The sequence below is a fragment of the Electrophorus electricus genome, chromosome 14 (genome assembly GCF_041902795.1).
Source record: "Electrophorus electricus isolate QZ-2024a chromosome 14, ASM4190279v1, whole genome shotgun sequence".
NCBI classification, from domain to species: Eukaryota; Metazoa; Chordata; class Actinopteri; order Gymnotiformes; family Gymnotidae; genus Electrophorus; species Electrophorus electricus.
In genome coordinates, this window is record NC_137510.1 from 17615819 (window position 1) to 17633290 (window position 17472).

Genomic DNA, 17472 nt, shown 5'->3' on the forward strand with positions numbered 1-17472 from the left:
GGCAACTAAACTTTTCCTAAATGAAAGATCAATACCATCAATACCATCTGTCAATACCATCAATACCATCTATGGCAAAACAGACAAAATAATTGTAAGTATTTAAAAAATAATTATACCATGTTTTTTGGCTATTTAGTACTAGCTAATGCTAACAGCTGAAGTAATATATTAGATCATTACTGTCGTTACTTGCTGCAGGATCCACAATAATATTAACGCTATTAGTTTGTTAGTTGAATGTCTGTAAGTTGAACTTCATCTTATCACCACCTATATTATGTAAAAGTGAAATGAGAGAATGGCTGTAGATGTCTCCAGAGTGCTTCCTCCTGCTGATTTTCTAGAGATCCACAAGAAGTTTATGACTTGTTATGAATCACTGATGCCATTTCACCCTGCCCCTCTGTCCCACACCCCATCCCACCCCCATCTCTGTCCCGCATGTAGCTGGCTTGCATTCAAGTTACAGCTGTGATCCATTCAGATAATTAGGTGTTAACAAGATTAGCATGCGTTGCTTGTGGAAAATGTGCTTTATGTACATCTGTAATTTGTATATACTATTTATGTTAGCGAGTGTCACTGCTCGAATAAGCAGAATCCTGATCTCAGATGTAACTGAGTATTGTAGCTGCAGCAATGCAATCACAAATTTTTTTGGATCCATAGGTACATCTCACTTGCTGTCTGCTGAACTGTATATGCAGATTTATAGACAGGAAGCATTACTTAATAACTAACCATTCAGAAATGTCCTGTTGTATCCTAGATTCTCAGGAGCCTCTTCTTGCTCAGGGTTTGACACTTGTTTAAACATATATGGCTGCATATATGTCTTATCATTTAAAGGAACAGGCACTTAAACCAGTCTTTCTGAATAGAGCTGTTTAGACAGGGTGAGAAAGGTGCTGTGGTGTTTGATACTTAAGATATTTTCACCAAAGCATGCCACGGGGAATTGTGTTAACTTGTGGAAAAGAGGTATATGCCACCTTTAAAAAAAACCTGAAATACTGCAGCATCAGTGACACAGAAGAGTTGCAAAGTTCTCCAAAGTCCAAATTAAATGAGTTCACATCTTAAGTAGGTTAGCCATCCTGCTGAACAATCCTGCCTAATCTACTGACTGCCTTTTCCATTTCCATGTTTTCAGTGTGGTGTTGACAGACAGATGTTGCACTGGAATGCTGCTCTTTCCAGGCAAGCTAAACAGTTGACAATGAAATATCAGTGTCTTTCCTGAGTCTCTGGACTTGAACTAATCATTACTTTCTCCTGAAGGCAGAAGATAGAGACTGTTTGAGTCAGCATTTCATTGTGAACTCAGCCTAAGCCATATATTGCATAAGCAAGTAAGACAGTTGCCAGAATCCATCTTTGGCCACTGTTAGTAAGAATGGCATTTCTTACAGATCGTTCCAATTTTTTGTCTCTTGGGGAAAAGATTTAGGCTATGCAGGAGACTCTGAAGCAAGAGATTTTTGCTCAAAGTGCAGAACAGGACTACACAAAGCCCTCATCTCCATCCTGATGACTAATCAATCTCCGCTTTGTCCAACTGATCATTTGCCTCTGAAATTAGATTTGATTCCTGAAAATATAAAGACTCTGGGAAGATTTTGCTCACCTGTTTGATGATGGGTAACTTTTAACCAGAGTAGAAGCAAAAGAGCCATGTTAGTGTAATGAATGGTGTGGTTCCTACAGACTGAAAAATATGTTGTGCACTATAAAGTTGATTTGGAGAAGAGACACCACTTAATATCTACAGCAGACAAGCTGAAGTTGAAAAGAAAGAATAATCAGTCTAGATGACAAGAGGAAGAAGGAAAGTGATAGGAAATACACAAGGAGGTAAAGAGAAGCATCGGGAGACATTTATTCAGATACAAGCAACATACTCAGACAACCTTGGCTGACAAGACACAATACTGTTCCTGTATTTGCTTGAATGAAGTTTTTGAAAATGTCCAGAAAAGGTTCATTTGACCGCATAGGGCAGATTTGGAATTTAAGCTCTAGTTTTGTTCTCAGCCCTTGGGGAGAAATCAGGCAAAAGTAATTTGATTTAGTGACACTTGGACATTCTACATCGATCCACTTGTCTTGTGAATTTGACAGGTCAAGCGTACAAAGGTAGAGGAAGTCTTGGTTGATTTTTGCCCTGTGGACATGGAGAAAGAGTTGGTTCTACAGCCGCTGGTTACCTTTTATTGTCATGAACATATGCGTCACCAAAGGGTACTTAATATCACATAAAATTAACTCACACTCTATTATACACTCTATTATGATTGCACACGCAGGCTAGTATGCAATCATCAGGACTGCAGATAAGTTCTACCTCTTTGTACTGGACCTGGGGGGGGGGGGGATTTAATAATATTAATGTGCCCTCTCTCTGTCTTTTTTCCTTAGATCTTGTGAACGGGTTGCCAGCACAGCAGGGAATGCTCTCTTACGTGGAATCAAGGTGAAGCTGAGTACACTCCATCAAGAGTGCAGGGGCTATTAAAAGAAAATTCAGCCTCTTTTTCTTTTTTGTGCTCTCAGCCTATAGAAACCTGGCTCACAGAGCTGACAGTGGAGAAGTTGAGAAAGGGAGAGTTGCAGCTATTCCACTGTACTAGTATAGGCCTGCATAGACCCACTGCTGCTTTGACTGGCATTGCATCAGATAGGTGGAGGGACAAAAAGAAACAACACTGTCAGTTAATGGAGCTTGCTTTCTTTCTCTCTCTCTCTTTCTCTCATCTCTTTCTCTTTCTTACTGCTGTTGTTATACCGTAGCTCCCCTCAGGATCAAGCTGCTTATTTTCACCTCTCAATAAGGGAAAGGCACACTAGAAATCTGCATTCCATACCTGTCACCCCCCCCCCCCACACACACACACACACACACACACACACTATAATCTTCAGTTCTGAAGGTGTCATTGCATACTATAGTCTACAGTCTTACTGAAGAGTGCCCCGTCCATCTTTAACATGCACTTGCTGTGTTTTAGTCAGTTCTGATTGATGTGGAAGATACAGAAAAAGACAGAAAGACAGAGTGAGTGTGCATAAGTGTGTGGGTATGTGTATGAAAGAGAGAGAATGACAGAGCAAGAGGCTATGGGTCAGTGAGAAAGAAAGGGAAAGAAAGCGAGAGATACAGACAGACTCCTGCTCAGGGCTTACTAGCTGGTGGTTGAATTATGTAGGAAGTGTCGCCACCCTTGTCATAATGAGCTGAGCAGGCTCCCGGGTGTGGTGACCTGTGTGTAACATTGTGTCACACTCATTTACCAGTAGCAAGAAACCAAAGGTGAACCATCAGGTGAGAGATGAGAGGGGGCTCACCATACCATATATAAGAGAGCAAGGCCTACAAAGGTTTATTGTTACAATTCACTTCAAATTTAAAGCACAGTAATATTCATAACAGTGGATGTGATGTGCAGATGTTGATGAGTGTTTTAGATTTCAGACACTTTAGTGCAAAAATGGATGATAATGGATCGATCAAAAACACAGAATATTATGCCACCTCAGAAACACTGCACAATTGACTTGGGGCTAGAAAAGGCATTCTAAACACAATGACAAGCATGTCTCTTGAAACAGAACAAAGACTAATTATGTCTCCTCATATCAGCTCCAAAGATAGGTCAAAGCCTTTATGTTGAACAAATAACAATTTAGCTATTTTGAGTAATTCATCAGCTTTGACTTTGTGCCTACAACATATATTCATCTCCTTTTATAATTTAGTTCACACAAAATAAAAAGAAAGAGGCAACAACAACAAATAACCTTTTACTGGTACTTTTCCCAATCCCTCTTTTTTTTGTGTTCCAGTGCTTGTTCAGATTAGTCCATATGACACAGCAGGCCCTTTTATCCACACGTGAAGATGTGTTTCCTAAATCATCAAGAGGCCTTCCCCAGAAACTGTGATCTAATCTTTCTGCACGTCGTCTGCCATATTCCCACCAGTGCACACCACTTATTTACATTCCCCCAACGCTATTCACCTCCACTGCACACACTTCAACACTCCGCACACACTCCTACACAACACACACCACTATTTCTCGGTAATCTTAAGCACTCAAGGCATCTAAACTGCCTGTGTGCTCTCGAGCCAAAAAGGAATGAAGAGAGGAGACCGTGTCACCTCTCAGTGCATTTTAGGATCATGTTTAATTCAAGGGAAACAGCCTTTATTTATTTCTCTTTTATCTCTGTCTTTTTTCTCTCTCCTTTGCACTCCCTCATCCTTTCTTGTTTTCTTTATCTTACCCTTCCTTTCTCTATCCTACTATCTCTCTCTTTTTCCAAAGGACTGATGAGGCCTGATTGTGACATCAGGGGAAATCAAAGCTCGACCTCTCCCTTTTGGTAAAGGTAGTGCGATCCCCTGTACACACACATATTTATTCTTTCTTTCTTTTCTTTCTTTTTCTCTCTCTCTCTCTCTCTCTCTCACACACACACACACACACAAACACACACAGAGAGAGAGAGAGAGAGAGAGAGAGAGAGAAAGAGAGAGAGAGAGAGAGAGAGAGAGAGAGAGACAGCATTCAATCCCCAGATTCTTCCCAGCCCCTGAGGAGTTATATTGAGTTCTGCCTCTCTCAGTCTGATAGCATTCTCCATGGGCTCCCAGGGAAATCAGATAGGAGCATGGGACCATGGGAGTTCAAGAAGACTTGATAAGTGTCTGCTGCACAGGAAGATGCACATACATAAACACACCTACCGCACACTTTCACCCACCCATCAACAGTGAACACTAATACAACTAATACACAACTACACCCACAGACACACATATACACACACTCTAGCAGGAACAAAAACGTTAAAGGCTAAGCACCATCTAATGAACCTCCCTGAAGATTTCACACCATCTTAGCTACTGAAAAATATAAATATGAATAAATATTTTTTTAAATGACAAATTCAAACAAAGTGACATAAAAACCAACGTCTCCAGAAACTTGACATCACTGGTGCACAACAATCACATTTAACTTGACACTTTTATCCAAAGCATCTTACAATTATGACTGAGTACAACTTGAGGGTTAAGGGCCTTGCTTAGGGGCCCAACTGTGACAACTTGGCAGTAGTTGGGCTTAAACCAGCAACCTTTCAATTACAAATCAAGTACCTCAACCACTGAGCTACCACTGCCCCATAATGGTACCCGAAACACCATTATGACTGACTTGGACTGCGAAGATATTCTTAAGATATTTTTTAATTTGATGATGGTTATGAATCTGCAGTAACAGTAGAGGTGACTGTATATCCTAACAGTGAAATTTACCATTTAGAGTTGAGCCAGAGATGGAAGAAGCTGCACCAGATAGCAATGAACAATCTGACCCAGTCGTCTGAATTGGGAATTCCAACTGGTAAAAACCTTTTATATTAGCCATTATACTGAAAACAGACCCTAAAAGTAAAAAGTATTACTAAAAGTAATCTAGTCTATTAACAGTTATTTACAGAAGGGGCATTTGATTAGATAGCGTTAGCTAGCTACTGGTTATATTTTCAAATTTTCTAGCTTTAGCCAACTAACTATTTAAGATAGCAGTGCCCCTTTTGCCAATAATCAACGTCTTAGTTACGGTAGCTAGCTAACCTAATGCATTTGCTTTAGTGGCCTAATGTGTCTATGTGTCTAGCCTTGTATGCATTATCATAACCTTCTCTTCTGCGTGGCTGACTTCAGTGAATTTCTACTGCTTGTACTTTGAAAAAACAGAAATAAATTGACCAAGTGTTAACCACTTGTATTTGGAAATATGCTGGATCATTATGGGAACTGTAACACTAAATATCGAACATTAGAAAGTTCACACTCAGATATTAATGACAGTAGCTAGCTGGCTAAACGCAAATGTTCAGTGATGGTTATTGTAAAAGCGATCTACATCAAATTCTCATTCATAAAATACTCTATAACTAGCTGCAATACAACTACATGGCGTTGTTTAAGCCTAGTGTCGTTTAAACCACCAAGATTAGCAAATTAGTCAGTTAGGTACTAACCTAGCTAGCTAACAAGGCTGGCTAATGTCAACTAAAATGGGCGAAGTAATTGCACTTAGCATGTTTACATCCATGCACACCGATATTGATCATTGCGAATTAGAAACTCAGCTTTCACTGTATTTATGTATTTAACACTTTCATATTAGCTGGTGCTTAGCCTTTAAGCACAATTCAGTTCAACTACATTGAGAATAATACCATCAGTGTGTCACTTTATGATCCTTTCTCATTTAATATTTTTTACAATTTAAAGATTTGATGATATGAGTTTGTACTCATTATTGTTGCCAAATATTTGTGGTTTTTTTTAAGTATAACTTATTTCTCAGTAGGCGAAAGCATTTCGTTAAGTTACATTGAGGAGCTAGTGGGTTACCTTCAGGAAAGAGAAACAAAGCTACCACGAGTCATCACTGCCCTTTTCCAGGGACTGAAGAAAGCTACCAAGAACAACACACACATCTACATGCACCATGCTGCTGACCCTCCTTGCTCATGGCCATGAGTAAGGCAGCGTGAGACACAGTGCAAGCATTCCAGCTGAGTGGAGTGATGGACCTGAATGCTGACCTGCCCACATTTGTCCAACCTTGTGTGAGCACCACCAGTGTAAGAGTTTCCCGTGGAGACCCTCACAAAGGGCAAAGCCAGCCCGAGGGTATCCCAGACCAGGCCATATGGCCAAGGAGTCCAGAGCACCTCTGCTACGGTGGCGGCTCCCCTCCCAAAGCCTCCCCTTCTCTTTTTCTTCCTTCTCTGCTCCTCTCCCTGTCATATTGTTATGGAAAAATTTGCTGAAAATGTCAGTGGGTAGTGGTTGGCCCAGTGGAGCGGGCGTTTAATAAGTACCCTGACCTCTCTTCCATCAGCTGGAGAGAGGCGGTAATGATTCTGTTTCAGAGGGAGGGAACAGGAGGTGGCAAACAGACGGCTCGACACCGCAATCGATTGGGTTCTGTCGGCTGATAACTGCAGAGGAAGAAGAGAGTCGGAGAGAGAAAAGGAGGATGAGGAAAATAAAGAAAGGATTAAAGATTTTCTCTCAGTGAATAAGCCATACAGAAGGAGGTCAGATGTAGAGGAGCACAAAGGCACACGATTATGCATGGGCACACACACATGCACACATATGCACAAGTCACCCCCACACACACACAGCTGGAAAAGTACTCTGAAACACCTCACTTGCAAAAGGAACCCTTACAACCTAGTCTTAACCAGCGCTTTCTATTCCCTGTTCCCAAAACAATAGCTATCATTCTAAAAATTCAAACCAATCTAAAACGAAATTACAGATGTGGAAATCAACAGAAACATACGCAATTGGTGCACCAGACGAAGTAATAGAGACACACAGTTATCATATCTATCTAGTTCAACCTTGTATTCCACTTTGACGTTTTTTCAGAGTAGATTATTATTCAGGTTTCTTTTGGGATGAGGGGCAGGATAGGTGAATTCTACTTTCCCCTGAGCCAGATCATTCTAATTCATAACCCTGCAAATGAGTTATTGACTCAGAGATGCCCCATGGCAGAGTGATGTGGGGGCCAAGACCTCGTACCGCTTCTCCTCCCTCCTCACACCTTACTACTCTGTACGCTGTGCTGGCCAAACTGCAAACACTGCTTGCTCACACACACCATTTACTCTACAAAAACTCCATAAAAACTCCACAAAGGTCTAAGTTACATCTTTTTCACTCATTTGAACAAATGCAAGGACAACAAAGTACAGTAATTCACCGAAAATCTAACTCCAGCCAGTGTATGATATCGATATTGATATAAGCTGAGTTTGATATAAGATGAGTTTAAAACTTGGACTAAAGCAATACTAACCTCATTGAGGCATTCATTCAAAGGTTAACTGACCCAATATTATTTATTATTTTGAAGTTTTATGTAAAAAAACAAAAAGTTTTGCTCCCCCCCACCCCCAAGACTGGTATTTTTCCATTTAGCTTTAATCATAGAATCATAGTGAAGTTTGGTGAATGAAGCCTACAATAAATACATATCTATTTACTTGCAACTGTCACTTTAATAAATTCAATTTATAAAGAGGCTGATAAAGGTTAAAATGATAAAACTAACAAAATGTTAAACAGAAGCAGGCCTAGCTTTAACTACAGTCTTCAAATAGCTAGTTCATGTTTCATAATTTGCAATATTGGTAATCTCCAAATTGTATGAGTACATTATGTCTGAGTAAGCAGACTTCCACATCTGGCCCAAATCGTAGAGCTCTTGAAAACAATAATAAACGGAATGATACCAGTTGCATTAAAACTGTTGAGATGTTCTACTGGTCTTGTAGCCTACTATAAACACAAAGTATTTCCAGAAAGCAATTGCTTTGTCCTGAATGTGTGTTCTAACAATTTACCATGGGTCCTCCATGTTGGAACTTCCACAACCTGTTTGGATCATGCCTTGCAGTAATCTGTCTTTATTTCAGCCATATTTCAGACATATAGCCTTTTCCATAATTTCTCCATGTATTTCAAATCTATACTTTCTGCCAATCCCAAGCAAAGGAAACGGTACGGAAACACACAAATTCTTGAAATTAAGATATAGATTTAATCGAATCTGTTTTGATTGGCTAAGTTTTCTGAATATGAAAATCAGATTAGCCTGCATTTATGAATTTCCCTTTAGGAATAATATACTGTGGAAATAATGTATGATGAATCCCACATTGGGATATCAATAACATTATCTCCTGAGTAAATCATAACATGCCTAATGGTCAATAAGATACAGTTCATGCTGTGAATTTAATCAATGTAACTGCCAGTGGGAATGAGACTAAGAAAGCTAAAATAGTCCTGAGAAAACAATGTCATGGGAAACCGAACGGTACTGAGAAAACCGACATAGACATGAGAAATCTAACATAGTCCTGAGAAAACTAACATCCTGAGAAGAAATTTCAGTGAGTCCTATGTATGGGATGTATATTTCATGATGTAATGTAGGCTGAAAGAAATGAGGTAAGCAGTGTTAGAAAGAAACAAAGAAAGAAAAAAGTAAGGAAGAACAAAATGAAAAATTCAAATCTGAACCCTAAGGATAATGAAAAATCTCAACAAATACTACATTTTACCATGACATCACTGAAATGTCATATGCCATTTCAAAATTCAATTAATTCCAGTGGCTGTCCTTCAAAGGCTACAACAGAATGTGATTTTGAATCTTTTTTAAAAGTGCATCGAATGCATATTGGTTTACAAGCAAGCACTATGGGAGAAGGTAAGAGAAGTAACAAGAGTCTTATGTTAAAGCATCCCAAGAACAATTTGAGGTTAACTATTGGTAAGATCAAAGGAAGAGCAGGGATGTTTCAGTCTGCAGTCATTCAGCAAGTCTGCATTCTTTCTATAATTTCCCAGCCTACGGGAAAGAACTTATGCCCACTGAGAACCTGCTACTCTGGTAACTAATCAACCAGTAGCCACAGTGACCATGCCACTGTTAACCCAGCAGCTAATAGGCATGATTAATGTCTAAGACAATCAGTGTGAGGTTTAGTCCAGTTTAAACCTGAGAAGGTAGCCTTGTATTGAAATAATCATGTGATTAATATAAAATCACTTAATGCATCAAATCATTACAGTGTTTGAAAAAAGTACATTCCTTACCATTGACAAATCTATCATTATCAGAACTCTGTGAACTCTACTGCAACCCAGGAACTTTCTCACCATCTGTGCATTCCCTTCCCTCTGTTGCTAATTCTAATTCTATCTGTCTGTCTGTCTGTCTGTTTGTCTGGGTATGGGTGTGTCACCCCTCCTCTCCCTCTAGCATTCTCTCTCCTTCTTTGTGCATGTCTCTCCCTCTTTGTGCATGTCATTTAAAATACCAGTACCAATTGCTGTATTTTATTCTCAAAAAATGAAAACATATATTTTTAAGCATGAAACTGATTCATAAGTGGGGTATAGTTTTACATTTCTGTAGCTAGCTGTGAGTGAAACATGAATATTTTAAGCAGTGTAGTGATGATTTAAATATATTTACTCAGTCTTCTGGCTCCAGGCCAGGACACTGTGTAATATCCACACACACAAAAAAAAACCTCAGATGCTACAGTCTCTGAGAGAGCTGATAAATCAGGCTGGAAGCACTAAGCAGCATAAAGTCAATTAACTGAAATATTTCCAAAATTTATTTTCCCTCTTTAAAAAATTGCACGAACAGATAATGTAAAGAAAGCCAGTACATGGAGACCAAAAGAAAAAGTATGGAGATTGCATAGGGCAAAGAAAGCAGTAGATAATTCTGAAGAGAAAAATATGAAGGGTGGGGCAGCCACTATTGGGAATATAAAGCACTGGGGAAACTGGGTGGTTATGTAATTTATAAAATAGACTTCGGTAAATTATTCTTAAAAAACACACACACAGAGATCCTCTGCTAACATATCATAAGCATTCCAAGATATTGCCAAATGTCACAATATCTACTCAGTGCCATCCACTCAATGAGTTTATCTCATCAGTTAGTCTCGGCAGACCACTGTTTCCCATATGTATTTTCAGTGACCCTTTAAATCTATGTATAACCAAGAGCCAGCACACTACTTTGGATATTTCCAATTCCAAGAAATCAGCTTCCAGTGCTGCATACTTTTACGTCTATAGAAAAATGTAATCAAAATCACAATCTGTTTTTATAAGCTTCATCATATGTTTGGCCAAAGCCAACACACCTTATGACATTATAGCAGCTATGTGTAGGCAAGTCTGTACAGGTGACTGGCCGTTTTGACATATGAAATGAGAGAACTTGCCTTCACTCTGTGTTCTGAGGACAATGCAAATGCTGCTTCACACCAAAGCACCCAAGCACACAAACACACACAAACAGGTCAAAACAAAAGGTAATTGATCTGTGGTAGAAGCAGAGGGAAGGTCACTAGGTCAGTGTAGTTCCAAGCGAATGGTCTGCACCACAGAGGATAGACAACTAAGCAGAAACAATTTGGCTTTCTCCATCATTTCAAAGACATGCGTCTGTCAAAAGTAATCTATTGCCAATAAACTTTACAGCAGTTATTATATTTGTAGTAAGTATTATTAAAATGGGACAGGTGTTACAATTCTAATAGTGCACTACATGCATTTTGTACTGTCTTAATTTTTTATCTTATGTGTATCTTAATTAATGTAAGGAAGCATTTAACATGGTCTGGCCAAAAAATAGAATCTTTATCTCAATGACTGAGTGATGCTGTCTTACTGTAACATGATTTACCAGGGTAAGCAGATTAACTGAGACATTAGTTTGTGAAATATAGACACTCCCACTTATCATCCTGATTTTAGACCTGAGATCATTGCTCAATGAGCCGCTTATCCATGCATTGTCTCTAAGCAGCTTTCACTCTTTATAAATCTTATTTACAAGCCGGGTTTGGGGTAGGGATTGTACACATTGTTCTGTCAGGTAACAATATTAGCATAACTGGTTGGAAAACCGTTTAATAACCGAATAGATTAAAAAAGTGGGTCATCTAACCCATATATGAGTTGCTTTCTTCTAAAAGGTAGATGGTCAAATTCGTCTATGTATCATGTGTGTCTGTATGACAGGGGTTGCTAGATGTTGTCCCTGTCAGCTGGTTCCTGATGGGAACTGGAATCTGATGACATTTGCAAAAGGCAGCAGCTATGCTCCTACTTGGTCAGTTTTATTGAAATAATTTATTCCATCTATGTGAGTTGCTTCAATTTGTGGTCCTCAATGACTCCATTCATCTCAGCTACCAACTGTACTAACAGGAGCTATACTTCACCAGATCAGTGCCACAGCTCTATTTCAATTTATGTTTATCTTATTTATTTTACAATCTGAAGTTTAAATTAATAAGAAAGAAAAGGTGTCTGAAGCTCCATAAAGGCAGATTTGGGTCTTATTCCTTAAGAATGCAAAGGATGTTGGCTATACTGGAATGCTCTGTCCGATTACCGTAATCCACCTGTAAACACACTGGATAACACCCTGCTTCCGTTTTAGTACAATGAGCTTGTTGTGTCTATGGCAAACAGGCCCTAGACGTGAAAACCTTGCTATAGAAGTTGTGTTGCCAAAACAATGACTACATTGCAATCTCTTATTCTGTAACGAGTTTTTGTTTCTCTTGCAGGAAGTATACAAAGAATCTCTCGATAGCTTAGTAGTCCTATTAAAGCTGAGTAATATCAAAAACATCCTATTTCATGAATGTAACAGTTTATATAGGCCTACTTTATGTTGTGTTATAACACCTTTAAAATATGTGTGTTGTTTTCTCATCTAACTTCTTGCATTCAAAAAGGAAATTAGACTAAATTAGACTAAAGCTACTGATCTGTGCCACTGTGAAAAGGGTAAAACCCCTTTGAGGCAAAAGCCATTTGAAAATTAGATTCTTGTACATGGTGTGAGTGTTTTAAATAAGCACTTCTTGATATCAGGAAACCTTTTATACCCTGCACATTATTAAAGAAAAGTGCAGCCTGGGCTGTGTGATTCTCCCAGGTGTATTTGACATAAAACTGATCGCATTGACTGAAACAAAAAGGTGAACTTCAGACATTTCCACCTCTAACAGCAGCAGCATGGTGCATTACAGCAGCTGATATTAGTCTACGCTTGATGTTTGCAAAGTGCCCTTCTGAACCTCTCCTCTGTCTGGGTAGCTAACCATAGCTTCCATCTGAAATAATAAGTAATTATTTCAGAAATACAGAATACACATTTTTCTTAACCAGAAGTACACTAACTTCCAGGGTGTTTCTGTGTTATAGAGGTAAGGGTGAGCTTAGACATGCACGAATAAAGCATCCCTTAAACGGTTGCTAATAGCAACATGCAAGCAGAAAGCGACTGCGTTTAAAACCAAGGACGTCTTCCTTCCTGTGGTTCTGTAACAAAGTACTCTTATGTACAAAACGTTCCATTACACAAAACAGTAAATCATGACAACGCAGACTACTGCCAGCAATTAAAAACATTTTTAAATAGTTGGCGCTAATTCTATAGACTAACAGATACAGATAGTCTATGCTTTTATAGTTCCTTTTGAGAAGTCATTATCTGCAGTGCTATAGGACACGTCACAAGAATGCGTACCAGTGCCATATACAGGACAGTAACAGTCAACAATAACCTACTGCGAGAAGAGCATTTCGCGCGTGTACAAACGTGCCTTGCTTATCTTTGCCCAACTCTAAAAAGTCTTGAATACGTGAATACCACGAAACAACTCTGCGGCTAGTTCAAAGCCAAAAGTTCAGATGAGCATATGCTTACTTAATGTAGCCTAATCTGTTGTATAAAAATAATAAATAAATAAAGCCAACACATTTGACAGTCACAGTTATCCTAGGGAGCATGTGGCGTGTAAACACGGGCTGTTACACTAATAGTAACTGAGAGTGTCACAGCAACACGTGAGCTGGAAAGTGAAAACAACTATGGCGTCCACAACAACTCGCCATTGTCAAGGAAAAAAAATAGTCTTTAAAAGATGCTCTTACCAAATCTTAAAACGTGTGGCATTCCGCGAGAATATCCCACACATAATAGAAGCAGCAGTAGAATCTTGAGAGAGCACCTAAATTTCGCATGAGTTATCAGTGGGGAGGTAATCTTCATGATGCCTGTGATGTACAGTATTTAATTCCCTTGGATCGTAAGACTCCCCAAAATTTATTATTTTGATGTTTAACAGGGTGACGGCCCACGCGTGAGATCACGGCATGGTCACTGAGGAAGAGGGCATTCGCTTCCCAGATCCATTAGCAAGCTCTGCGTGTCCGTCTCACTGCGCCAAGAAACAACCTTCCGACTCAGCGAGCGGTAGAGCATCCATATTAGACGGGTGAAATCCAGACGAAATCCATTCACGGACAGCCTGAAAGAGAGGAACAAAAAGAAAACGGGTTTAGATATCCAGCTCGAGTCGCAGATCACTGAACGCGCAAGGCAAAACCTTTCAAATCAACACAGGCTGCCTATGCAAGCATTCTACTGCACTGCTGCGCAGCTTCTGACGTCGAGCCAAGATCAGTGTGAGCGCGAGAGCCTGAGCGAGAAAACGGAGACATTGGACATGTTTCACTGGTGTCGCTGACCACATATCGATCCGGGTCCATAAATTACACTGAAATGCACATCTTTTCTCCCATGTCGCTCGTCGCTTCCAGTGCTCTCGGTAATTTCCCAAATTTCTCATCAGATGCTGATCCTGTGTTCTGCGTGTTGTAAATCTGTAAAAATCGATCTCTGGATTTTAGATGATAGCCCAAATCCAGTACAGCTCCATAATCATGACGACGACCTGTGCCAAAATGTCAACAGTTTGTAATAGTGTCTTGGTGTTCACAATCTTACTCCTGCGCTTGCTCTACAGCCTTCCTATCACAGGACGTCGGTCAAGCATCTGTACAGAGAGATACCGTGACTTTGTAATTTAAATGCTTCATTGCTGATTGAGTATAAGACAAGAGAACATTTTACATTATCATATAACGTTATGTAATGTAAGATACGGGAAGGTGTAAGTCTATAATAATTAACGAAAGAAAATCAGATTTTGCGAATGCTTGTTTAAATAGCGTACGTTTTTCGTATGTTTTTAAAGTATTGAATTTGCTACATTATACTATCTTCATGTTAAGTGAGTTTTAAAAAGTCAATGCCTTTATGATTGTTAGATGACAATTATTCACCTGGCCTTTTATCTTGGTAATCACACTCAATTTATGTTATCATCTCCATGTCCAGGTATTTTTTAAGTATATCAAGTACTTTATGTGCTTTTTTTTTTTTTACATAATGTCCTAACAATTTTACTGGAATATGCATGAATATCTTAAGATGTTCACCCTTTGCCGTGGTTCACTACAGTTCAGATTTTTCTACTGTAGGCCTGGGTTAGCAGATAAACAAATTTCCCGCGGCAGGCGTTCACTTTAACACAAAAGAAGCATATTCAGTATTGTATTTAACATTAGAGATGTTGATGCTCTTGGGTGTAGGAATTACCAAAAACTTTAATGTAGCCTAAAATGGAATAACTGGAGTCCCTGCGCTTGCAACGAAATTGTAGTTTCAGGACCATGGTCAGCGACAGCGGCCTGCACAAGACCAGTTTTGTTTTGTTTATTTTTTTAAAAAGATTTTTTGACCAATGGTCTCTCTCTCTCTCTCTCTCTCTGACTCTCTCTCTCTCTCTCTCTCTCTCTCTCTCTCTCTCTCTCTCTATATATATATATATATATATATATATATATATATATATATATATATATATATATATATATATATATATGCCATCATTTAAATGTATTCAGCGAATAGCCGATGTATGTACTTTAACCAGGTCCGAGCCGCTCGTTAACAGAGGACCTGCCTGTTATCAGGCAGTTCCTTGCGGGAGGATTTCACAGCTGCCACTTCGTCGTCAAACGACACCTCTTCTTTTAGTGAGTCCAGTCATCAGTAACATATCTAATTATTAATATTAACAAGACTAGAAAATCTACATTGTTATCGAAAGATTATATACAAACTGAAGGCTATTACCGTCAAAGAGGTTCTATTTTTCTCCAACAGAAAATAAATAAATAACATAAATGGACAATTGAGCCATAGCTCATTACTCTTACTATCAGTAGTTTCAGGGCGTCATGCAGTGTTTTTAAACTTTCTGTCCCTTGTATAGTTTCTTCACTTTTTAAAACGCCGTATCATATTGTTCCATTGAGAATATAACTTTTTCAATTACCTTCTGCAACGTTCTTAAGTTTTTTGTTTTTTTTAATCTAGTAACCTTGTAAAAATGTCATAACGCAAACGTTGATGCACAGTGTAAGGTTTATCTCCTTACGCTACAACAGCCACTGAGCGCGCGTAAATTCCAGTCGACATCAATTATAGTCTTTATGATTTTGTAGATTATTATTGGCGCAGCTCTCTCATTTTATAATAGCCTACTGGCTAACATCACGTCTATCACCATCCCAGTTAAAACATAAGATTTAGAGTTTTCTGCTAGCAGGCTTCTAGAAGTCCTTCTAGAAATTTAACTTTGACCTTACTAGCAAGATTTCCACATGATTATTAAAAACTTAATCTGAGTACACTGATTTTCACTCTTAGACATGAAATCTACATGCCTATGCTATTTTACTTTATATCCGGCTTGATTATAGATGGTGAATCTATGAATCATTCATATAACGAAGCACGTCAATGCCACTGACAATTGACGGTTCTTACTGTACGCTAGGCGTTTAATTATACCATCATACTTTCTCAGCCATAAAACCCAACATATATCTTGGCTGGGATTAGGCGACGCGCATTTTAAACAAGGGTCGCACGCAGGTACTCGGGGTCACGTCTCAGCATGTTTTATTAACTACCAATCATAACCTTCCAAGATATTTAAGATGGCCTCAAGAGAAAATGCGCGCGCCAAATTACATGCTGGATCAGAAGTGTAAACAGCAAACATTTTGAAAGGATGCGTCGCAGAATTCGGTAAAACAGGCTATCAGATGAGTCACAGCAAGTTTCGGATCATGCTTTTATGCCTTATCTGTAAAACTAGCCTACACATTTTTTTTTTCCTGCATTAAAGTCTCACGGAGAGAAACAGATAGTTCTGGTACTCGTTAAAATTCAGTAATTGCAATCAAAAATACCCTTACCTCTGTTGATAAAGGCAACATGAGCTGAAGAGGTGTTACAACAGCCGGAGAAAGTAGTTCAATTGTTCCGACAGCGGAGAAGAAATCCGCTCTCTCAGACTTGCGGCTCTCTGTGCCCGGGCCGTGGAGAAGACACGCCTCCTGTCGGACAAAAAACTGCATTGCTTAAAGAAACAGGGGACTGGCGGACCTAAAGATAATCGGCGTTTCTTATTTAAAAAAAGATCCACAGATTTTAAATGTCTTCTTTTTACGGCGGCCATCTGGTTTTATAAAAGGTTGCAGGCCAAACTGTGAACACATTAGGTAGATGTACCCTGAAATCGCCTTTAAATCTTCCCATAAAATTAAAATTAAGGGCGTTTATATTTCGACACGAATAAAATTTATCATTAATTTAACGGCATGACTGGACAAGATTTTATCTAAAATTAAAGCAAATATCAGATTAAAAAGGATAAACATTTAGAGAAAATGGGAGAAGAAAAGTACAAAAATCCGTCGTGTCGAATTCTAAGGTTATATCAACGTTGGTTTATTGATTTAGTGCATTTATTTATTTCAATAAACGCACCTGAAAGGAAAAGTTTCCTCATCGCATTTGTTACCAGACACCAGAGAATGTTCTGATGTTCTGTGTGTGTGTGTGTGTGTGTGTGAGAGAGAGAGAGAGAGAGAGAGAGAGAGAGAGAGAGAGA

At 39.0% G+C, this 17472-nt stretch overlaps 1 protein-coding gene across 4 annotated transcripts in view; it reads right to left on the reverse strand.

Moving 5' to 3' along the window:
* The window catches only part of grik2 (glutamate receptor, ionotropic, kainate 2), a 120899-nt gene extending 104001 nt beyond the window's left edge, over window positions 1-16898 (reverse strand). For 2 of the 4 annotated variants that reach the window (XM_081696218.1, XM_027015447.3), the window contains exons 1-2: window positions 16775-16892; window positions 13595-13971 (exon numbers count right to left, since the gene is read on the reverse strand). In XM_081696218.1, coding sequence (XP_081552344.1) covers window positions 13595-13712 — 118 coding nt within the window. In that variant the 5' untranslated portion in view covers window positions 13713-13971; window positions 16775-16892. Of the gene's footprint in view, window positions 1-13594; window positions 13972-16774 lie in introns of all 4 variants that reach the window. The other 2 variants (XM_027015464.3, XM_081696219.1) reach the window with 2 other exon arrangements.
* Between the last annotated feature and the right edge of the window lie 574 nt (window positions 16899-17472).